The sequence below is a fragment of the Blennius ocellaris genome (genome assembly GCF_963422515.1).
Source record: "Blennius ocellaris genome assembly, chromosome: 3".
NCBI classification, from domain to species: domain Eukaryota; kingdom Metazoa; phylum Chordata; class Actinopteri; order Blenniiformes; family Blenniidae; genus Blennius; species Blennius ocellaris.
In genome coordinates, this window is record NC_137652.1 from 13079031 (window position 1) to 13102782 (window position 23752).

The following is a 23752-nucleotide window of genomic DNA, read 5'->3' on the forward strand; positions in this document are numbered from 1 at the left end:
TTTCATTGAACCAAAATCCTGTTGTGACGTTTTATGTAACAAGTATATGGTTGAAACTAAATAATTTTCAACTGATAGATGACGCCAGACCTCTTTCCCCTTCTTGTAAAGCTTCAGGCCTTTTAATGGAAATGAGCACCAATGATGGCGGGTTATTGTAGTGATGGGGTATGATGACTCAACTCATTTACAGAAACATCTTTTCTGGTACCTATTTTGTATACAAGCACATACAACAGCGCCTCCTCTGCCCAAATGGCGGTACTGCACTAGACAACACTAAAGCAATCTTTAAAAACACTAGACTGATGATTTTTTATCTAAAATAAATATTAAGATGCATTATACACACAGACTGACCCGTTTAGTATTTAGAATTGTCAGTTGAATGACTGCAACTAGGTAGGCACAAAAATCAAACAAGTAAAAATATAAAGCCACTTTATTAAACACAAAGATATCACTGAACGTCAAACCAGTGATAGGAGCACCATGAACCACCAAAACATAACAAACGACAGAAGACAGAAAAACATATGGTGGGGAAGCTCACGGGAGCTTGAACTGAAATGTATGTAGGAGTCTTTTCATGCTTTGTTTTAATGTCCAGAGAGCTGATCGAGGTTGTCACGGCTACGACTGGAGATATGGGCCTCTATAATCTCACCGAATAAATTCCTCTTCAATAGGGTGTAGGCCATGGGCAGGACTTGCTTGATGACCTTGTGGAAATACTGGAGGAGACAGAAAACCAAACATTAATAATGCATTTCCTCAAACTGCTGTCGCAGTGGCTTTACAATGTCCAAGTCTTTGTATAGAATAAAGCTGTAAATGCAACCCTTTGGTACTATAAACTCTATTTGTAACATCTCATCACTAACTGAAGGAGATTATAAATTGCGCGCAATCAAATTAAATAGGAATACATTCATTGCCTATTTAAACAAAAACAAAAAAACCTGCAAAATATCTTTACAACCAATACAAAAAAAAATTAAAAAAAAGTCTAATCTAAAACAAATGAGCAGTTCAGGCCTACATCACTCAAACTCACATGGGATCCATAACAGAAGAGGTCTATTCCCAGTTCGTAACCCATGCCGTAGTCACATTCATCATTCGCAAACTGAACAAATGTCACCATCTCCTGGAGCGGTCCGAAGGCTTTAACACGCGCTTCATCATTTGGTGCATCAGCAATGTCTTTAAAGATGTTTTTCAGACAATCTGAGAGAGCAAAAGATAAAACAAACTGAGAAAGCAATGGCATGTAAACAGGTCCAATATTCAGTGTTTATTTAATAACATCACCCGTTAGTGGGGGCTGGGAGGGGGAGAAAAAAAAGGTTGAAATACTTGAGCTCACCATCTGTTTCTGGTAGCTCTCTGTATCCTACGCCATTCTTGTCGACAGGCACAACGATACCAACACCGTGGAACGTCTTGGTGACCACCTAGTGACACAAGGGGACTTTGAATAAGAGGAGAAAAGCAATCCTGTTCAAATGCAGTTTCTTTACGCTATGCGATTTGCGCTCCAGACTGCTTAGAAAAAAATGATGTCATAAAGTTATTAGCTATACAGGAAGTTTGGGGGGGGGGGGGGGGGGGTATATAAATGAGTGACTTGGAGTTTTGTGTGTAATATTACTTTACGGTCTCTCTCTGTAATTTCTTTGGTCTTCTGGCCAAGACGCAAGCCCAGAGTCTCTGCCTTGTCTTTCAGCTTCACCTCCAAGTCTTCCAAAGCCTCTTCCCTTTGCCTCTTGCCACTCTGCTGTTTCCTCTTCCTCAGCAGATACAGGCTGACAGAGGGGAGAACACAGGCAATATTAAAAGATAAATACAACCTATGCAGGGATCGCAAAATGCCAAAATGTTTTTTACTGGACACTGGTCCAGTAATCATGCAGTTTTTACTGGACCGAAGCGCATTTTACTGGGCCGAAGTAAAGTTTGACGAAACATAAAACATTTTTTTATACAAGGCTGTAATAAACTCGTCTCCACAGGAAAGTATGAAATGTACGAATGTATGCATGTATTCTCTCAAAATGCAACTTATGGTTGGTTAGTATAAGGTCAGAAAAGGAAACGGTACAAAGTAAAAATTTTTATCGGAAATGACCGACTGTTCGACGTATTTCACGATCACGGCCTATGAAAAGTTAAAAAAAAGAGAAACATTTGTTTCTGTCTTCACTTGAGGGGCCACAGGTGAAGACAGAAACAGAAGAGGTAATTAGGGTGACTTGTACCAATAAAATATTTGACAGAATTATTAGTGTTTCGCAAACTCAACATTTGCATGCCAATAAATCCGTTTTTAACCATGACTAAACATTTGCATGTATGCACTTGTGATTTTTTTCTTTCTTCTCTCAAAACTATTATCCATAAAGCATTCAATGACACAAAATATAGATTTTTAAACAACCCTCCTACTTAACCTTTTTTCCCTAATGAAGCTATGAATCTAAATATAATCTCATATGACTGAAAGGAAGCAGTTAACACTTACTAGACAGCAGCAAACACATTGCCCCCCATCTGTTTTATAGCGCAGCCCTTCTTTGCTTCATTTTCTCCAACAAAGGCAGGAAGTTTATCTGGAGTGTCTCTAGTGGATTGAGGAAAAACAATACATTTCTGTTAAAATACCTGTGGCTCACATAGATAGTCACTACATTCCCAAAGGTATTTGCTCAGTGATCCAAATCATTCAATTCAGGTGTTCCAATCACTTCTACAAGTGTGTAAGATAAAGCGCCTGTGAAAGCACACCATTTCTAAAACATAAGTAGTACTGTCACAAAGTGGAAGGGAGAACAGCAGCAACAACAAATCACAGAGCGGGTTCAGCAGATACTGGGACCCATAGTGTGCAGAGGTTGAAGAAGCAGGTTTCAGATGCAGCGGTGCGAAGCACACCGCCACTGGACTCGATAAAAGTGGAGACGTGTTCCCTGAAGTGACCAATTACGTGTCTCCATCTGGCAATCTGATGGACGAGTCTGGGTTTGGAAGTAGTTAGGAGAACAGCACTTGTCTGACTGCATTGTACCAAATTTCAAGTTTAGTGAAGAGGTTAATTATGGTTTGCTGTCGTTTCTCAACAGTTAGGCTCGGTCTCTCGGTTCCAGTGAAAGGGACATTGAATCTTTGAGCATACCAAGACATTTTGGACAATTTCATGCTCCTGGAGATGGCACCTTCCTGTTCTAACATGTCTTGATACCAGTGTACAGCAAGTAAAATAAAAGGCTAGAAAGATGGCTGAGCCCATTTAGCGTTGAAAAACCTGACTGCCCTGCAGAGTCCTGACCTCAACCTGATAGAACACCTTTGAGATGAATGAGAGCGGAGACTGTGAGCCAGGCCTTCTGGTCTCACATCAGTGTCGGACCTCACAAGTGCCCTTCTGGACAATTAGTCAAAAAAATCCCATAAACACACTCGAGAAGAATGTAAGCTGAGTGGACCGACATCATATTAAACTCTATGGTTTAAGAATGGGATGTCGTTCAAGTACATGTGTGGGTGAGGGCAGATGAGTGAATACTTTTGGCAATATAGTGTAGCTATTTGCCTTTATTCATAAATATAATTCTGCTTTGTTCTGTTGTTGCAAATGATCCAGTGACTGATGGATGGAGTCACTTCAGGAAACTGTGGGGTCATTTTAAAAAATGTGACGTTACCTGTAGTAGCCCATGTGATGCTGGCTGTCTTCACTCCCTTGAAGTATGGTCTGAAACTCCGGTGGGTCATAAAAATACCTCCAGTGAAGGTGGAAGTTGGGCTGAGGGTTCTTGGAGCTTTTGTGAACTCCGGCCAGGATGTCAAAAGGACCAACAAGCTGCAAACCGAGCGTGTCCTTCAGAGCACCTACACATAGAGAAGCAGTGTCAGGAGCCGACTGGCAGAGAGAAATACTAACAGATTGAATAATGTACTCTTAATGTACTATTAAAATATTTAAAAAATAATGTTGACAGAATCCCTAAAACCTCAGATAGTCCTAAAGTTAAAAAGTCCCATCAAAAACAAAATATATTTCTGAAGTGTTCATTTATTTCTGGTGTTGAAGTAATTCTCAAGCATTATTACTGGACTGCATTCACTTTCTATCCATTTTATGTAAAATCATGTTACATTTCTGATGAGATCTCCAGCATGTTCACGAACTCTGCATCAAACAGATATAAATAAGAAGCTTTGTCAGAGTCTTGGCTCGATCTCTGTCACACACAGTCAGTGTGATTAACTATAGAACATCTCAAAGATCTCTGAAAGAAAGCCGTCTACTTCGGAATAATTTACCTGAATTAGACGGGGGGAGGGGGTGAAATGGTGAATCAATAAATGTTTGTTGGATGAAGCTATTGATTGGATTATTGATTGATAAAACCTTCTTGAGTGAAGACTTGGTAAAGAGATACAGCCCTTACATCTATAAGAAGCTGCCAAAACATGCAGAGCAGGAAAATCTAAAATGATTTTTCTAAAAGAATATAGTTCTCTTAGGCATGAGTTTCAGTCAATAGCTTGGCTGCCATAATAAAGCCCTGTCACCTTGAAGCAAGAAGGTTTGAAACTGGACCAGAGTCTCTCTGTAGATTGTGTTCAGGCATTTATTGTGTCACAGTCCAAATTGGAAGTAGTTGCAAATTTGTGCATGACTGATGATCTTGTTCTCTGTGTCAGTCTTGTAATAAAGATGCCGAGGGTTTACCTTGCAAACAATGGATAAGATGGGCTTTAGTTTTATAAGACCCTATTTTGGCAAAACAATCAATGCAACTCAGTGGCTCAGTCCGGATTAATTTTCATCGACAGAGTGAACAATTAATAGAAATGTCAGTTTGATTGCACAATCATTATTATAGTATGCCAAACATACCACAAGGGTTGTCAGGAGAGAGTTCCTTGCAGAATTCCCAAAAATGGTACAGATCTTCTGGCATTTGCAAGTTGTACAGTCGCACAATCTCATCTCGTTGCTGTGGACCCACTCCTGACATCGGTACATCTTGAGCCTCATTATTTCGAGGCTTCTTCTGCTCTCCCTTGCCTGTGCCCGACTCCTAAAGAAGATAAACATAACAGGAAAAAGTGGACTTTGCCAGTTTACGAGGTACACACCTTAACAATGAATCAGTTTTAATACAGTAATGTAATAAATCAAACATAGTACGCTATTGGCAGTTTATACTCAAATTGTACAAATAAATTAATTAGTTGCAGTGACTGTCAACATTGCAATAGCCTCATAATGCCATGACATTAAGAAAACCTTCATAAATTGACTGAACACATTATTAGAACGGCATCAACAAAGACTGCACATTTCAACCCCCATACAGACAACCCAAGATTGATAGCAATTAACAACTTGCTTGCTGTGTGCCCTGCAACCAGAAGGGGACTCTTTAAAAAGCAGGATTAAACTTTTCCAAAACAATGAGGGATCAATATTTGTCAACCAGAAGGCGGAAGCACAAATCAAATGGAGACGAACACAGTTTCTTTACAACGTAATGAAGAAAGGTGCCAACATGAGAACACTACAGCTTAACGTGTACATGTACGATGATGAATCAATGAGTGGTTGAATTAGCGAAATGAATGCAGCAGAGGGTGAAGCTGGTGAGCTTTGAGAGAAGTGTCAGCTTTGTGGTCGTAATGAGCCGCGGTGGCTGCTGCTGCTGCTGCCATGTTGTCGCTGCTGCCGCTGCCCAGTCAACGTGAGTGATACATATTTCCTCACACAGCGAAGAACTACAACTGGTAGCATGTCGGATGATCCAAACACAACACAACCCGCGGCTGTGGAAACCGTATTTTCAGTGAAAACTGAGAAATTTTACCTGAACGGTTCTGAGTTTTCTTTTCGCGCGCCCTGTCATCTTCTCTTGTCTCCGGTTGCTTCTTCTTCTGCGGTTCTGCTCCGCCGACAGCGCTGCATTAAATTGCATCACTGCCCCCTGGAGGACTCATGTGGTTTAACGCTTATACCCATAGGCACAATTATTGTTTGCATTTTTCAGATTCAAATATTCAGTGATTTGGCCTGTGTTCTTAGTAATAGGAAAAAAATAGCAATCCTTCCATCCATCCATCCATCCATCCATCCATCCATCCATCCATCCATCGAAGTACAAATCCTGAATATTTAAGATCAGGTTGAAATGGTGGATCTTCAAATCTAGGGTGGAAAACAATATTGTTTACTACAGCTGAGTGGAAAAAAATAGAAACAAGTTTCACAATTGTTCTCATTTTGATTTTGATACATTGTTTGATAGTATATTTCTGGATATTTTGTTATATTGATCTATATTCAGTGTGACTGAATCATCAATAAACCTATATTACTGTCTACTTGGCACTATCTAACATTTCTTATGATATTAATTTCATGTGGACTATGCAGGTTTGGAAAAATGGCCATATTTACTAATACTTTTGAAACGCTTTTCTGAAAACAACAACAGCAACAACAGCAACAACAAAAAAAGGCATCAAACCTAAGATGACGATCTTGGCTTCTTGGAGACAAATACCATTTATTCATCATCAAAAAACACAAGAATAAACACAAGCAAAAAAAAACTGTCTGGCTAAAAATTCAGAATACATACAAAAACACTGGGTGAGGATGACCAAATTCATTTTAGGCCTCATATGCCACAAAACATGTGGAGGATCACATGACTGATTCTTTCAAATACACTTACTTTTGGTGTTAACTACAACAGTGTAAATGTATATTGAAATTGTCTGTGCTGAAACTTTATTTTGACATGCCTGGCTCAAGAATCTGAAAAATACAAGTAATTTCTTTTGTTGCTTACATTTCTAGTTAACTGAACGCAAGCGCTCTAAAATAAATGCTTTTCTTTGTAACAAAATCAGGTTTCACTCTAACTTTGCATTAAAAGTTCAATAAAAATTCAAAAAATTGATGAACTCAATAGACACAATGTGAAAAGAAGTAGACATTTTTGATATATCGCCAACTGTTCCCATAGAATAAAAAGCTCAACATGTTTTTGTGAAGTTGGATATGCATGGCTACAACTCACAATACAACAATAGATATGGATAATGATCATTTTGAATATTTGAGGCGTACCTGTAAAACACGATCAAAGTAAAACTTATCATATTGTTTAGTTTCCAAAAGCCCTATATGTGTGCTCCACAGTCATGTGTCCTCATCGTCAGGCCTTCAACTCCACTGTTGATGTTTCCTCCTTGTTCCTTTTGAGCGTTTCCAGTGTTACGACGTTGCTGTTCTCACTGTCTTCCTCCTCTGCTCCCTTAGTAAGTTGCAGCCATTTTTCACGGTTCCTCTTGCAGCCATTGAACAATGGCGAGCAGGTGTTAAACAGTCTTGATACAGTCTGAGGATGATACAAATAGAGTGGGGGGAATGGTTTGTGGAAAACCCAAAATTAAAGCAAGGTATGAGAGAATTGTGCAACAATAAGAAGAATTATTTATAACATGTACAGAAAAATGCACAAACACACCTTGTAGAGAGGGTAGCAGATCTCTTCAATGTATTCAACTTGCATGTATGGTAGTTGGGTGCTGTTTTCTCTGTTCATGATACGCTGAAGGAATAATAATGTATCAAAATCATTAATTCTGTGGTCTCATGGGTGTTTATTACACACATCAATACAAGTCAAAACACCTTAAGCTACATTTGAGTAAATGTAGAAGTAAAGCCTGGAGTCTGTGGCAAGGATGAAGTCAGTCAGTTATTTCACATAGCAATTCCAAACACACAACCCCATCATCACATCACCTATGATTTTTACAAGGACCACAAGAAATAACAAGTAATAATAGTAAGTAAATAAACTGTATCAAAAAACATTTTTAAAGATGTTTAAAATCAAATAAAGAGTATGCATACAATTTGTTCTCTCAATGTGACTCTATCTATTAGCTATATTTTGAGAATCCGTCAAAGTAAATAACTTACAATGGGTTTGATTTTGAACTCCTCTTTCTCTTTGTCCCCTTGTGCAAAAAACTCCATGGCAACCAAGTTGGTAATCTATTACGTCAACAAAAATCGATTTTCAAGTTATGACGATGTCGAAATTGTGAATTATTTCCAGTTAAATGTGTGATATAAGACTTACTCTTTTTTGTTCATCCCAAGGCTTTGTGACGGCGGAGAGGTCACTGGCCGTCATGAGCATTGATCTGTGGGAATAAATACTGATTAAAAAAAGCTCCTTGCACTGCAACATAAGTCGTTGATAAAATAATAAACTATGTGTAAGTTTACTGAATAGGTTTATTAAGTCTCACCTCAGCAAATCTCTTTGTTTGTCACTTTTCCAATTCACTCTTTTTTTCTTAGCAAGGGAAAAGAACTCTTTTCTTCTCCTACAAAAAAGGAAACAAGGACATGTGGGTTAAAATAAAACTTGCACAATGCTTGACCTGACGCAATTGTGACATTTTGTCGTTGAACATACTCCATGTAGACGGTCAGATCAGTAGCGAGGATCGCCCTTTTGATCATGTGCAGGACAGTTCTGTGGTCGTCTGACGACAAACCGTTCAGGATCTGACTCCCCTGCAGAGGATGACAAATAATGAATGGACAATGGATGGATGGATTACGCAACTATCAAATATGGTGCATTCAAACAGCATAGAAAGAGACTGAATAGCAAGTACATTAAACTTCTTATTTATTTATGATTGTAACTTAACATTTTTAATGGCTGTAAATAATTAGTTAAAAAAAACAACAACTGCCAACGTAGTTGGGCAAGTGACCATATTTGGGGTCTTCTATATTCATTCCAACACTGTTAATGACAGAAACCATATCAAAGCTAATATCTGCAAAACAGATATGTCACATTAAGGGTCTAGAATTTGTTCACACATTTCGATAAATATTGAGAAAACGATCAATAATTTCCAATTACTCCACTGCTTTGATTAGTCAAACATTTTAAATAATAGCCTTTCTATTATTTATTTACAGAATTTGTATACTCCAATTAATCTCTCATTTCAATAGATGAACGAACAAGAGAAACAGACACTCCAGAAATGTTTTGAGGATTTCAAAATAGGATGATCAACATGGAGGGACTGCATGGAGACACACTTCATAAGTGGTATTTTCAGATTGACAAATATGATCAAAGTTACTTCAAAGGTAAGTGAATCAATTCTTACGGTGTTGTTCAGGATGAAGACACACAGGTTGTAGTGGTGGTTCTCAAGAGACGAGTGTCCATACAGCTGAGCTAAAGGTTGCTGAGTCCTGAGAGGGTAAAAGCAACAGTAAAGGCTGAGTAAAAAAAAAAAACCTCCTGACAACTTGTACAACTAATGTGATATAAAAAGATATAAGATATGATCAGAGTGCTAGTTAATAGTGAAAATTGAACATGTTTTTTTTGTTTTTTTTAATCCACAAAAGGGAAAGAGAAGAGATATTTACCTTTCTATGAAGGAATTACTGACACCCCTGTGGTCCAGGTCATGGCTGAGAGTGGAAATCATCAATGCAAAGATCTCCAAACGGCTGAAAATGTTCTGAGACACAATCAGAAAGAAACAGAGGAGAAATGGGCGTTAAAATAAAGGTAGTTATAGAGAGGAATGTGTAGCACAAATGTGTAGCAATATTAAAGATGGACTTTTTGGAAGTTAGATTTAAAAGTTGGAGCAGGAATTATTCTTTTTCCACTATTTTGAAAACCAAATTCTTTGATTATTTTAAGAAAAATGTAGCTTCTAAATAATAGCGGTTTCTGTGTTTGCTACTTAAACACAATTTTTTGACTGCTGATTCAAAGAAAACCAAACTAATCAAAATAAAACCAGAAAAAGGGCGTCACATTCACTTTAGCAAAACTGTCCGCCTTCATTTCATTTTCATAATCAAATTAATAATCAAAGCAGACGATGAAACCCTTTGGAGTAACTATCAGGATCCAGAAAAGCTCGAGACATAACATTTTTTAAAAGTCATTAAAAAAGAAACAAACAAACATTTAAATCTCAGGAAACAAATCAAAATCTACCTGAGGTTCAGCTACTGAAACTGTAAATCATGAAAACACTGAAATAATAAAGTGTTCTGTGAACACATTGTATTTTAACTACTAGACACAACTTAAACAGGATTGATTGAATGTTTTTATAGCACAAAAATACAAAGTAATGTTTTTTTTTTCTTTTTTTAAATGAGAGATAGTGTCATCAGATGTGATTTAGGCTGGTTTATAATCTCAACAGTGAGCAGGTGAAAGGTCTGAAAAAGAAGTTCAACTACTTGAAAGGACCCTGCTTGTAGAACTTCTCTCGAATTTAATAAACTTTACAATGGCTGAACTTAGGAAAAGCATCAACTTAGGAGATCCCAGAGAATAAATCTATATGAAAACATATTGTAGTTTGAAAGACTATGTGGTAAAAGTTGATGAATATGCAAATGTTATTGCCATATATTCTCATGACTCATGACAATTCAAAATGCAACATGTGATGTTTTTTTTGTTGTTTTGTTTTTTACACTCATAGGTTATCAGTGCAAAGCTTTCAAATGTAAATTTTTGAGGAAGATTTTCTGAATGTGCTATACATCTGAATAGAACTAATCTTGGCGAAATAAACACAAACATCCAATGCATGCACTAACCTGTAGTTGCTCTGTGGCCATGAGGATTGCAAACATGCTCTGAGCTGTGCTCAAGGCATGGTTCCAGTTGTGATAAGGCACATTGTGTCTGTAACCTCGTCTCACAGTCAGGACCCACTGGCAGAGACTCTGGAGGGAAGGGATATGCACAACAGGTGTTAATATCAAAAAGATAATTTTTCATAGCCATAGATCATTTATAAATATGTTCTATATTATGTTTTGGTTGTTTCTGATCAATATTGGTGCTGCAGTTCTTCTACTCTCAAATGATGCAATTAAATGTCATTTCCAGCTGGTCAGCTACCCTGTAGTCAATGTTGAAATCCTGCACCAAATTGAGGTCCAGAAACATGCGGATGGTGGCTTGAGTGGTCAAATCCTCCGGCAGACCAAAATCAGAAAAGTGGAAATCAAAAATATGCAGTGATTCAGCTGTTGGAATAGTTGCCTCCTGGAAACAGAAGCAGACCCAAAAAAAATCCTCAAAATCACAACCTTATAAGCACAAATCACAACAGCAAAACATATAAACTTCAGATTGCTTTATTTAAAAAAATACTTTCCTAACCAATGTAGTTCCAGTGACATTACCAGAGAGTGAACAGCACCGTCACCTCAACCACTGACAAGTACTCATAACAGTTGTTCCAGAGATTAAACGAGTTAAAGCATTAGGTGTCTGTGGGCCATGCTGGCGTTAAAGCCTGTTAACCTGACATGTGGGAACCACGAAGCATGCAAGGGGTGATTCAACGAGCACAGACACAGGGATAAAAATAGTAAGAGTGAACAAGGAAGGCAATTAAAATAAAAACAACAGAAGAAGCACGAAAACATACAAATTGTGTAACAAGAAGTGAGGACAAGGAAGGAACGCAAACAAAGGACGAATGATGATTGTCCTCACTGAGTGGACAAAGTGAAACTTAATTTCTCGCAAATGAGGGTACAATTTTTTTTACCTGCAATGCCTGGATTTCCGGTTCTGTCGCCGTGATATGGTAGGCAAGAACCTGCAAGATTAATTCAATATTTTTTCATGTTGTTTGTAAATATTTGTCTACTGCTTGGCTAAAGATACAATCGGTGTTCGAAGAGTGAGGTGGCCCACCTCCTGTGTGACTTCGATACTGGCCCTGCGCTCCTCAGTGATCTGCACAGCCTGAACGTACTGCAGGGCCAGGCCGCAGTACACTGCCAGGTCTTCCAGGAGGCGCTTGTCATAATGGTTAAAAGCCTCCAATTCATCTGACTCTCTGCTTTGTTTGTTAGTCAGCTGACACACAGCTAAATGGCAAAAAAAAAAAAGACACTTTTAACAGTTATAGGAGGAATACGTTCAGTAGGAGATCAGAAAGGAGAGAAATGGTTGCTTGAGGATACATTTAATTGTATGTGCCTGTTTTAGGTTTATTAGATCATATTCGAGCTACACTTCCTGGTCTGAATCACTCAAGTCAGGCGAAAGATATTCTGTGTGTGATTTAGTTCATTTTGAACTTTTTAGAGGACTGGTGTTTGTGACGTGAACATATAACTGGGATACGTGATTGATACATTAATAATTCAAAATGATTGCCATTCAGGAGAGTGAACTTACCAATAACATTTTCTGATATTCCATTCCTGACGGGGCAGCAGATGAGACTATGTTTAAATTCCTCAGAGCTCGTTGACATATCAAGTGTTTCCATAGCCATCATCGTCTGAACAGCATATGATGAGTCGATATCTCTGATGTCACGCTCCCTGAAAAATTATGCATGTTGTTGTGGAATTACATCATTTAAAAAACTTAAAAGACATTTGAAGTGACTAATGCATTAAAACAGTGAGTTGGCTATGCCTTCTGTAGATCTGGCAAGATGATCCGAGCTCCTCACACTCCAGGTGTATCACTCTTGAGAATGAAATCTGTATTAAAAAAAACATACATTGAACTGAAATTTTGAGGTCTGGCTTATTAAAATGATAACTTTTTATATAGACAAACAAACACAGAACCAAAAAGGATGATGCACCTTTTCCCCCATGGCTGAAGGTTGCTGACTGGGTATAAAGATGGTACAGTACTGAGCATGTGTGAAGGGCATGATGGTGGCGGCCATTTTACTCAACAGAGCCTCAAAGGAGTGATGCTCCTTCGATAGTACCTGAGCCATCTCGATCAAGGCCTGATGCAAGCACACACCAATTATTTTAGAAAAATATGAAATAGAAATACACGCATGCACAGAAATTAATAGATTCTTAAAATGTAGTTTTCACCTGGCTGCGTTTGGCCTCTTGCCTTGAACTTTCATACACTTGGATATTATCTAGGACCATTCCCAGCACATCCATATGACTGGACAGCACCTGGATAAATAACATTATAAATTAGTCATTCAAAACTATTATAATGTGAATCGAAATGTATTCATGGTAATTGCAATTTCATCGGGAATAAAACACAAGTACTAATGTACAATAGAGGAAGTCTCACATATTTTTTCCCAAAATTTAACAAGCCTTTACCTTTTCATCTTTGTTGGTAAAAACAGAAAGTGATCCATCACAGCTCTTTTTCTTGTCAATCATCACCACTACACCAACCACCTGTTCACCAAAAAGAAGACTTGTTTAACAAGTAATCTGTGTTTAAACCTTCAATACATTATATCAAAATGGAGTAAATATTGTACAGGATGGTGTTACTGTGTTCACCCTTGATTTTCAAGTCAAATGTGCAAAGAAAGTACATTTCTTACACCTAAAAGAGAAGTTACGTTACCTCTCTACTGTGGTTCTTGATAGGAACTGTCAAAACAGCGCTGATCTTTGATGATTGATCATCTATGTTGAATCTGGGGTACTGTGGAGGCCAATAAAGACAACATGAGTTCATAAGAGCATCACTGTAATGGTATTCACATATACATACACACTGTTTGACTCTTACACCTTCATGTATGTGCATTATGTCAGTTTTCAGTTTTTTAAGGGGTCGGAGGTAAATTTTTTTCGTTATTTTATGTATAAAAAAAAAAGATAAACACATTGCTTATAGATGCTGAATAGTTTACATTGTATATGTTAAAGACATACATGTAGTTCCAGTACATATTTATGTAGTTTTGGCAGCAAAGAAACCAACCAAAATATTAAGTCACACTCCAGTGCTCTTAAGCCACCGTGATTATTGCTCTTTAGCCTTCGAGAAACCCAGTCAAGAATACCCACATTTCTGAGGATCGTCGTCCAGCAGGCTAATGAGAATTATCCATCTGCACCCACGCTGACTTGGGATTACCTGCATCCCAGTTCTGCCAGGCGTCAACACTAAGTCCAAATCACCGTCTTCCCTCATTGTGTGGGTGTGACTGTGTGAGTGTGTGCAGGGAACAGCACAAAGTAATCTGAAGGTTTATCAGCGGAAGAAGTCTCTAAAAGGATTAGGTCCAAATGCGTCATTGGGGATTCCCTGACATGCTCCAACAATCTGACCATGTCATCGCCTATAAACAGGTTATCAGGAAACCGGGCGTCTCATTTAGCACGTATTCTTAGTTTACGACGTGCCCATTTGTTTCTTCAAGAGAACGTGTTTTTCATGTGGAAAAAGATATTTCTGCATGTCTTTTTTGAGTGCGCTCAAAAGTTGCGGAGTCATGAGATCTACGAGAAAGATTACCTCAGATGCATCTCTCAGGTTCACTGGCGAGCCTGTCGTCAACACACATCCCATGAGACCCTTCACCAAGTCAAGATGTGCATGGCTGTAGAGTGATGTTAGACCTATCACCTCCTCCAAGTTGCTCCTTCCACCACAATCCTTCCTCACAAGAGCAAGGGCACTGCCCCCAGCGCCCAGCAGCTCTGCAGCATGCATGACTGCTCCCTGGCAGAGCTCTGCGACAGAGCCGATCCAGTTCAAACCTCCTCCAAGGAGCCCCATCATCCATGGGCAGCCTTCATCGTGGCGACATGGAGTGGTCTTAGTAACAGAGGGAGCCAGAAGATATGGGGAGTGGGGCATGTCGACGGAGCCCGGCCAGATTGGTGAAAGTGGACGGCAGGGAGAAAAGGAGAAGCGGGAAGAGTGGGTGGAGCGGGGGGAGCACGGAGAGTGATTTCTGAGGACATCTGGACTGAAATGTTCCATCCATTCAGGGGCACAGACGTTTGAAGCACAGGGCCTGAGCCTGTCTGTTGAATGCGAGATGTTCAGGTGCGAGCCGGACAGTGGAGAGGATGTTCTGCGAAATGTAGCCTTCTTGAACAGGTCAGTTTGATCGGAGCTGCTCCTGGGGAACCTGGGCAGCTGTGGTGACATCTCTGTCTGTGGACCACTCACCCTAAAATCACAAGACAGACTGCATGAATCACTTTTTGGGGAATTATTTTTGTATTATGCATATCTTTACTAAATATTTCCAATGTTTTACTAACATATAGTGATTACCAAAATACCACAAACATTTAAAAGGGGTGCAAATTGAGCCCATTGCATGGTACCTTTTGTGTACCCTGGGAATGTTTGCATGCATCTCTGTAGGTGTGTGTATTCATAGGTAGCTATGTAAGTATAGAATACTAACAATAGTTAGGTTGGTTAGAATATGCAGGTATTATTAACAAGGTTTTGCTTCTTTCTGATCATTTTCAGGGATAATAACTGTTTGCACTTGTGTAAGTGAGTCTATACACACTATTGATTTAAGATTATGGTTACATTCATTCATAAACTCTATATAACTTCACACATCTAGATGTGTATAGAGATATGTACAAGTGTTAAAAACGTTATGACTACGTGCCTATAAGAAATTATCACAGTTAAATGAAAATAGAAGCCTTCAAATTGAGGAAAAAGGCAGAGTTTACATTGTTTTATATTAGCCCCTGTGTAAACCAGTGTCAAGTTGACACCCATCATTTGTCCAATATAAACAGAACAAAACTCACAATAGAAAGTGATTTGAATTGATAGTGTAGGAATAGACGTAATACACATTTGGTTTGACTATAAAAACTTAAATAAATATTGCACAATGCAATAATTGACTATAATAAAATATTATTTTGGTTTGCACGACTACCAATGCTTAGGCTGCCGTTGAATAGCTTAACAATTGCAAAAGACACTGTAACTAAGATGAAATAACCAACGTTGACAGGTTTTGTGCAATGAATAAATGTTCTGCACCCAAAGAGAAACATTTAACCCATCCAACAAAATTAGGGTTAAATAAATATACTAACCAAACAATTAGAAAGTTAATTTCAACGTTGTAGTCTTAAAAATAAAGAGAGAGGTCAGTTGCAGCCTTTCATTTTAACAACTTTTTTAGTAGGCCAGTCCTAAAGTCTGAATAATGTTGAAAACCTACGCGGAAGCTCTGCGTAAAAAATAGGCCCTTGTGAAGTCTGAGTGATCATCCAGCCATGCGTCCTCTTGGTCGCTTCTCATTCCGCCTCCAAACCTCCGGCCTCGCGTCCTGGAGCGGGGACTCCACAGCGGGGAGAAGAACCAGCCCATCCCCTGCACCATCGGAGACTCTCTCGCCGCTTCCGTGCGTAAAGACCCCTCCACAACGGGGTCCGGTGATGCCCCGGGGGTCGCGCTTCCTGGCTCCATAGACTCCAGCGCTTCTGAGTGGAAGCAGGGCATCCCCTCGCTCAGGTAAAGCGAAAAGAGATCGACCAAACTCAGTTTCTTTTCGGGCTGGGGATTTTTTTCCAGGAGAAAGACTTGCTCCGTCAGAAGGCAGTTGAGGCGGACGAATGACACGCCAGAGAGAGGAGCGAGAGCCTCTAGAGAAGAGTCCGTGGAAACGATTGCGTCAAGGTAATCCCCTGAACCTTATTTAGCCCATCTGCGCCACGGGTTTATTCATTAAAGGGAACTGATTTAAACGTTACAGAATTAATGGAGTGGCTCCAACGCCGGGTATTTGCATGAATTCGCTTCTGTCAGTCTAAATGTTGCCAAGTGCTTCCGGTGGCCAAACCTTCACTCTATTAAATACTGTTTTGTATTGTATAGGTTTGAATAATCTGATATAGACAGGTAAATGCAGTTAATTATGAACATGCCATTGTTCAGCTAAGAACTGAGAACTGAGGCTACAGGACCACTAATATTGGGGGGGGGGGGGGGATATTCTGTGCTCTTATGAGTCTCACTAGTAAATAAAAGCACGGGTCCATCAAGGGTTCAGACTGCTGGTGGTGTAATGGTGTTCAGGCACACTTTAGAGCTCTTAGCATGACATGAACAATGCTTAAAAGGCACATGCTCCCTGATTATTGTTGTGATTTCTTTCCCTTTATGGCCACAAAGCTTAAAATAAGTTCATTATACTCTAATGGCCTCCACAGTCACAGACCTTAAACTAATAGAGCAGCGCTGGGAAATGGTAGCATTTCCATCATTGAAGTGAACACAAGCATGCTGGTTTGTGTTCATAGGGTTAGTTGAGTAAATGTGCAGCATGATACTTTAGTTTTGTGGAAGGATTTTCAGTTGTTGTTTTTCATTGGGAGTTTTATTGATCACTTAGCAGATTCAGTGGTTTAAAAGCCAGTCAGTACACAGAGTTATCACAAAAGAGAGACAATCACCCGCTCTTAATATCTACACGATGATCAGGTTGCAGTTACCAGTTAACCTCAACCACTTCTCACACTCACGCAGGGAGAACATGCAAACTTCCCAGTCGATCCAGAAATGTTTTTGCTGTAACGAAAGAGTGCAAACCACTAAGCCATATGACATTCCACCATCCACTATACTGATTTATCCTACTGGGGGTTGCATAATGAGCATCAGTTGCAGCTGACTATTTGTGAAGGTTCTATGTACAGGAAGAACACAGTGAGATAAACAATCACAGACTCACTTGCAGACCTATAGCCAATTTACATTTTCTGGAAGCAACCTTAAGTTGTTTCATGTACCTGTATAAATATATTTTTAAACTATACTATAGCAGACACCCATTCACAACAAATATGTAGTTGTAGACAATTGCTTCCAAACCTGAGCAGACTTGCTGAGTATTTTAGGGCTCCCTCTGCTGGTGCTCTGTACTTCTCATCTCCTGCAGTGGGTGGATCAGCCACTGACAGCTTCCCTGTGATTGGCTGCAGCAGGAGGAGGCTGCCATGACACAGTGGATGCTGCACAGAAGCAAATCCACAGCATCAGCAGGCAACAGACCTCCATCCTCCTCGTTGTCCCTCTCTCTTTCTCTTTTTTCCTCACTCCTTTGCCTCTCCTCCACCTCTCACCGCTCCCCTTGCTCTCTCTTTTCTGTCCTCTCTCCTCTCCCTCCGACAGAACCGCGGGCCTGCGTGAGTGCGGCGCAGCAGAAGAGCGAGCAAACAACAGCAGATAGCACGGATAGCAGCACCAGCGGCAGCATCAGCAGGCGGACTGGTAGGTGAGCTGAGGCCTGTCTCCCTCCCTCCTGCAGCACGGGCAAGACATTGCGTTCTCCTCTGATCTCTGTCAAGGACTATCTATTTGAGAAGTGTGCCTGTGCGTGTATGTGTGTTTGAGGAAGAGGAAAAAAGATGGATAGAGCAAAGATGTGGAAAGTAGGCAGGGAGGACTACCACACCCTGAGATCATTTACTACCACTGCCAGACCTCCACGAGGTGAACGTTGCAGTGAATATTTTCACACACAAAGCATCGTCACGCTGTACTTCATTCTCTGTGTGAACACAAGGGAATATGTGTTCTCTGTCTCTCTGCTCTTGTTGTCAGCTCTTTTCTTCCATTCCACATCACTGAGACATGTCTCCACAAGGTGTAGGTCTTGTGCATCCACACACGTGTGTCTTTGCTAATGAGAGTGCTGAATGTCTCACTAAGGTCACAGCATTTCTGATGCCATGTGGACCTATTGTCAGCCTGGCTAATGACAGCAATCTTGTTTCCTTCCCAAAGCTTCACTGCCACTCTTTCCATTCACATCATCCTACTCTTTCCTGCATCTTATTTTCTGTTCATCCCCCTTTCCTCTTTCCCAAAACTCTCTCCTCCTCCCATTACATTCCCGTCTCCAACCCCGTCTCTTCGTGTCTACTCTCCTTCCGGTCGGCTGGTTTCCCAAGATGCCTTGTTCCAGGCCACTCCGCTAGGCCCAAGCAGCATGGGCGGAGGCTGGGTGGGAAGAGAGATTACGGATTGGACCCTTCCCCTCAGGACGGGCGCACTGGCGGGTCACCCTCCCTCAACTTCAGATGGGCGAGGACGCTGAGAGCCCCAAAATCAACCACACCTTCCTACGAGACTACGTCACTGAAGGTAAAATGGACAATGGCTCATCGCTGTCTCAGTGGTGTCGAATAACATAATGGTACACATGAGTGGATTCATTTCATCTTCAGATTGCATTGTTTCTGCACTGTTGGAGAGAATGGATGATAGCATTGATCACTCCATGTCCAACTAAACAGTGTTTTACATTTAATATATAGCTCCGATAACAGGTGGATGTTTACTTTATGGATGGGAGCAGAGATTGTGAGTGGTTTTATGCAGATACTGTGTAATGATCTACTAATTGTTTTTTTCATATCAGTCCCATTCCTGTTTGTATATAATTTGGTGTCTCAGTGTTCTTTCCCCCCATTTCCCTTTTTGCCCTTCATTAACCTGTTTCCTCCAACATATTTTTTTCTTCCATCCATCCATCACCTTCTATAATTACTTCCGATTTCACACTTTTTCTCCTAGCTGATGTCATCTCTACAGTGGAGTTTAACCAGACGGGGGACCTACTCGCCACGGGGGATAAAGGTGGCCGAGTGGTCATCTTTCAGAGAGAAATTGAGGTCAGTTCATCAGCTCTCTTTACCCATCTTATATGTAACTTACAGTCACTGTAATTCCCTGTTTAAACATGTTTTTCATTATATAGTTATATGCAAAAAGATCATTCATTGAAAACCATGTTTTCTATCTCATGTGCCCTGGGCAGTCTAAAGGGGAGTCTGAGGAGGTGGGGGAGACGGGGGACTCTGGCGAGTACAATGTCTACAGCACGTTCCAGAGCCACGAGCCAGACTTCGACTACCTGAAGAGTCTGGAGATTGAAGAAAAAATCAACAAGATCAGATGGCTGCCACAGCAGAATGCGGCACATTTTCTCCTTTCCACCAATGGTGAGACATTAGTGACTTTTTAACCTTTACAAATAGAACATAACTGTGCATTTTTTTGCATAAAACAATTTAACTACCTGATGATAAAACACAAACTATGGGAAAAGTGCAATCTTTCAAAAAATTAAATTATATATTTTGCAGGATAATATAACAGCAAACCAGTGATGGACTCCCAATTTAGGATATAGCAGTGACACTACAGTGTTACTGTTGTACCCTAAAGCAACAAAAATCACAAAGAATTACCTCTGATTAACTATTTAACTATTGTCAGTTTTCTCCATGCTTTATTACCCTCCTTCAATGTGAAAATCCTTTTGACTGTCACAGATAAGACCATTAAACTGTGGAAGGTGAGTGAGAGAGACAAGAGACCAGAAGGCTACAACCTGAAAGATGAGGAGGGACGGCTCAAGGACATCTCTACCATCACCTCCCTGCAGGTACACAGAAATGTGGACAGGCACATTTATATTTCTTTCAATCCAATATTTCTTTAATCTACAAACCAAACATCTGCGCTTTTTGCCATTGCTTCTGTCCTCAGATCCATGACTCTCATGTCTACCCATTTTTTAGTATTTCCGTCACTGTTTCCTTACTTCTATTTGTTTCCCTTTAAAAAAAAAAAAAAAAAAAATCTCTTGCGTCTCTTCATTGCAGGTGCCTGTATTGAAACCGACAGATCTAATGGTAGAAGTTCGTCCCAGGCGAGTGTTTGCTAATGGACATACCTACCATGTCAACTCCATCTCAGTCAATAGCGACGGGGAGACCTACCTGTCTGCCGATGACCTTCGCATCAATATGTGGCACCTGGGCATCACGGACCGAAGTTTCAGTATCCTTCCTTCATGTTTTCTATTTGAGTTTACTGTGCTCGTGGTCCCTATTCTCGTCTTTCTGTGGCCTTGTAGCATCTGCTCTTATTTTTCATTATTATTTTTCATGCTGCAGCTGCAGCAATATCAGTAAAACGTTTTCATTTTTACCAGAAGTTTACTAGTGTTCATTTTTTTACAGAAGCAAACATGCTTCACAGATCCGAAGTGTTAAGACCTACACACCTTTATGCTTGTTTTTATTCATAAATGTAGTATAATGCACATAATACCACATCACACATTTGATCTTTCATTCAAGTCCCCGAATGAAACCAAAACAATGTATATAAATGCAATCCTGAAAATTGAACATATTCTCACCTCACATCTAGTCCTTTTACATTCCTGTTCATATGAATTCATATATTATCAATATTTAATGTAAGCAGGTATAACGTTATGTTTTGATATATGTTTAAAGCAGAGTGCTGTGTACCTCTTCAGTGTCTGTGCTTGGTACAGACTGTCGTATGTTGCATGTATCACCATAAGCTGGGTGCATTTGGTGATCTCCCATTCAAACCGAAGCTGACCTAGAAAATCATAGAGGCATCTATGGAAGATGAGTTTAAATAATTCACTCAGCAGTACACTTTCTACTAAACCACGCAGGACTACCACAAATAGAACAGAGAGGGGCACAGAGTGTGCATGCATGCTGGGGGTTGGTTGGGGTGCACTTTTTTGGGGGGTGTGATTATGAATTGAGGTCGCAGCGTATACAACATGTCAATAATAAACAAACAAAATTCATTCACAGCTAAAAATATTCTGAAAAAGAGGTTATAAGTGCATATAAATCATTTGCTAGAATGCTTTGTGGCTCATTCAGTCCTCTCGTATAAGCAACAAAGCGTGAATGTCACAGTTCTGCACGGTTAAATCAGCACTCTTGGTTTATGGGGTGTTGCTATGCCGTTCGCTCCTTGATAGATTTCTTCACAGATATTGTGGACATCAAACCAGCCAACATGGAGGACCTGACGGAGGTGATAACAGCAGCAGAGTTCCACCCAGAGCACTGCCACTTGTTTGTGTACAGCAGCAGCAAGGGAACACTGCGTCTGTGTGACATGAGAGCCTCTGCACTCTGCGACAAACACACCAAACGTGAGCATCCTGTGGAGAATTGCATGGAGGGGTCTGAGCATGAAGACTGAAAAGCTCAGCCTAACTAAAAGCTGTGACTGGGTACGCAATTATTTAAAATATATACCATACTCCTCTGTGTTTAACCAGTCTTTGAGGAACCTGAGGATCCAGGGAGCCGGTCTTTCTTCTCAGAAATAATTTCCTCTGTATCGGATGTTAAGTTCAGCCACAGTGGTCGATACCTGCTGACCAGAGACTACCTCACCGCCAAGGTGTGGGACCTGCATATGGACAAAGGCCCAGTGGAGACGTACCAGGTGAAATGACAACATTTCTTGATCTGGATCCACAATTTAGACTAACTTAATGTTTGTTTTAGCTGTCTTGGTTTTAGTGATCTCTGTGGAATTTATATCCACGATAATTCTGAAGCGTTAAATGAATGTGAAAAAAAATGGGAACATCCTTTTGAATTCTAAAAAAAAAAATGCAGTTATTGTTTTCTACTGTACCTTCAACTAATAGGTGAAACAATTGACACATCACTGTTAATTTCTAAATGACACATGGACTGAGAATAACAATACCTAGAGTGTGTGTCATAGTAATAGTTAATTGTAGCAGTAGTAATTGAATCAGGTGAACTGCATTTGGTATGAAAATGCCTTGGCAGACATTGGAAGCCTTATCCAAGTGGCTGCAACTTGATGTTATAATAATAATAATTATTATTATTATTTCTATCATCACACGCAGCACGGTGTACCTCTTTTATTTTTCCCAGATATTAACGTTGACTGTCTGCATTCTCTCCAGGTCCATGAATACCTGAGGAGTAAACTGTGTTCGCTCTATGAAAACGACTGCATCTTTGACAAGTTTGAGTGTGTTTGGAACAGCTCTGACAGGTAAGAAGAAATGGGAAACAGGCAGAGGAGTAAATTTAAGCGTATTTGAAAGCAGAGGAAGTGCTTGTGTTGTGTGTTTCGGCTTCCAGTGATTCTCTGAATGTTCTAGCCTCTGCCATCATCTGGCAGTAAATCAATCTTGGTGACGAGCTTTTCCGATCTCAAATCAATCCAATCGCTTTCAGCCTTATCGGCACCGTCCGTCCCCCCCCCCCCCCTCCCATCTTATTCTTCCCCCAAATCTATATTTCTGTCTCCTTCTCATCAACATCATCTACATAACATTTCATCACATCTGATGTGTCTCCTCTCCTCTCCCAGTGTGATCATGACAGGGGCATACAACAGCTTTTTTCGGATGTTCGACAGAGAGACGGGTCGAGGCGTAACCCTGGAGGCATGGCGGGAAAGCAGCAAGCCTCGGGCTGTATTGCGGACCCGACGCGTGTACACCGGTGGTAAGCGTCGCCGTGGCGACGTAGGCGTTGATAGCCTGGACTTCACCAAGAAAATCCTGCACATGGCTTGGCACCCGTCTGAGAATATAATTGCCATCGCAGCCACCAACAACTTGTACATCTTCCAGGATCGCGTCAACCCCGAGACGCAGGCACAGTGACAGGAAGGAGAGTTGCGGCAATGGCAGATGCAGTGCTTTTATTGAGAAACACGAACAGCGGCCCACTTAATATCTGGAGGCTTTGGGAGAAGACGGGAAGCGGAAAGCCGCGATGAAGAGATTAAGACTAAGTCAGCTGTTTCGCAAAATACTGAGGCGCAACATCTGTACAAGACTGAATTGCTGATATGGTGACAACACCAACTAACCATTCTGTCAGTTTATGTTGTTACCCAAGGAAGATGTGTAGTCGTTTTTTTTTCCAACACTGAGATGAACGAATGTCTCTAGTGCCCATCAGGACTTGTTTTTTTGCTGCACTTTTTGAAGATGTTTGTGTAAACTGCCCCACTGTAGGGGCAGTCAAAGAGGTGCAGGGACACCTCTT

At 40.4% G+C, this 23752-nt stretch overlaps 3 protein-coding genes across 3 annotated transcripts; 1 reads left to right on the forward strand and 2 right to left on the reverse strand.

Moving 5' to 3' along the window:
- Positions 1-424: 424 nt before the first annotated feature.
- hpf1 (histone PARylation factor 1) lies at positions 425-5932 on the reverse strand. Its single transcript, XM_080520710.1, has 8 exons — positions 5874-5932; positions 4907-5090; positions 3705-3891; positions 2525-2623; positions 1655-1808; positions 1370-1457; positions 1058-1230; positions 425-734 (listed from the first exon to the last, which is right to left on the reverse strand). Exons 1-8 carry the CDS (start codon positions 5910-5912, stop codon positions 600-602), a joined length of 1059 nt encoding a protein of 352 aa, XP_080376836.1. The 5' UTR covers positions 5913-5932; the 3' UTR covers positions 425-599.
- Positions 5933-7229: 1297 nt separating this feature from the next.
- Positions 7230-16352, reverse strand: pde5aa (phosphodiesterase 5A, cGMP-specific, a; the record flags this gene model as incomplete). The annotated part of the gene is made up of 20 exons (XM_080521145.1): positions 7230-7412; positions 7542-7625; positions 8003-8077; positions 8166-8229; positions 8338-8415; positions 8508-8608; positions 9226-9313; positions 9494-9588; positions 10697-10825; positions 11004-11150; positions 11662-11712; positions 11811-11986; positions 12300-12448; positions 12546-12613; positions 12721-12873; positions 12968-13057; positions 13217-13297; positions 13473-13553; positions 14373-15036; positions 16072-16352. 20 exons carry the CDS (start codon positions 16350-16352, stop codon positions 7230-7232), a joined length of 2838 nt encoding a protein of 945 aa, XP_080377271.1.
- A 2582-nt stretch (positions 16353-18934) lies between these two features.
- Positions 18935-23364, forward strand: ppp2r2ca (protein phosphatase 2, regulatory subunit B, gamma a; the record flags this gene model as incomplete). The annotated part of the gene is made up of 9 exons (XM_080520231.1): positions 18935-18998; positions 19431-19528; positions 19675-19858; positions 20192-20304; positions 20525-20702; positions 21691-21855; positions 21985-22154; positions 22654-22745; positions 23067-23364. 9 exons carry the CDS (start codon positions 18935-18937, stop codon positions 23362-23364), a joined length of 1362 nt encoding a protein of 453 aa, XP_080376357.1.
- Between the last annotated feature and the right edge of the window lie 388 nt (positions 23365-23752).

Excerpts from the sequence above, each read along its gene's own strand:
- hpf1 (XM_080520710.1), bottom strand. The coding sequence starts at position 5,912 with ATGACAGGGCGCGCGAAAAGAAAACTCAGAACCGTTCAG. Across the intron at positions 5,091-5,873 it reads GAAAACTCAGAACCGTTCAG|GAGTCGGGCACAGGCAAGGG; the intron begins GTAAAATTTCTC and ends TATCTTCTTTAG. Across the intron at positions 1,809-2,524 it reads AATGTGTTTGCTGCTGTCTA|CCTGTATCTGCTGAGGAAGA; the intron begins GTAAGTGTTAAC and ends CCCCTCTGTCAG.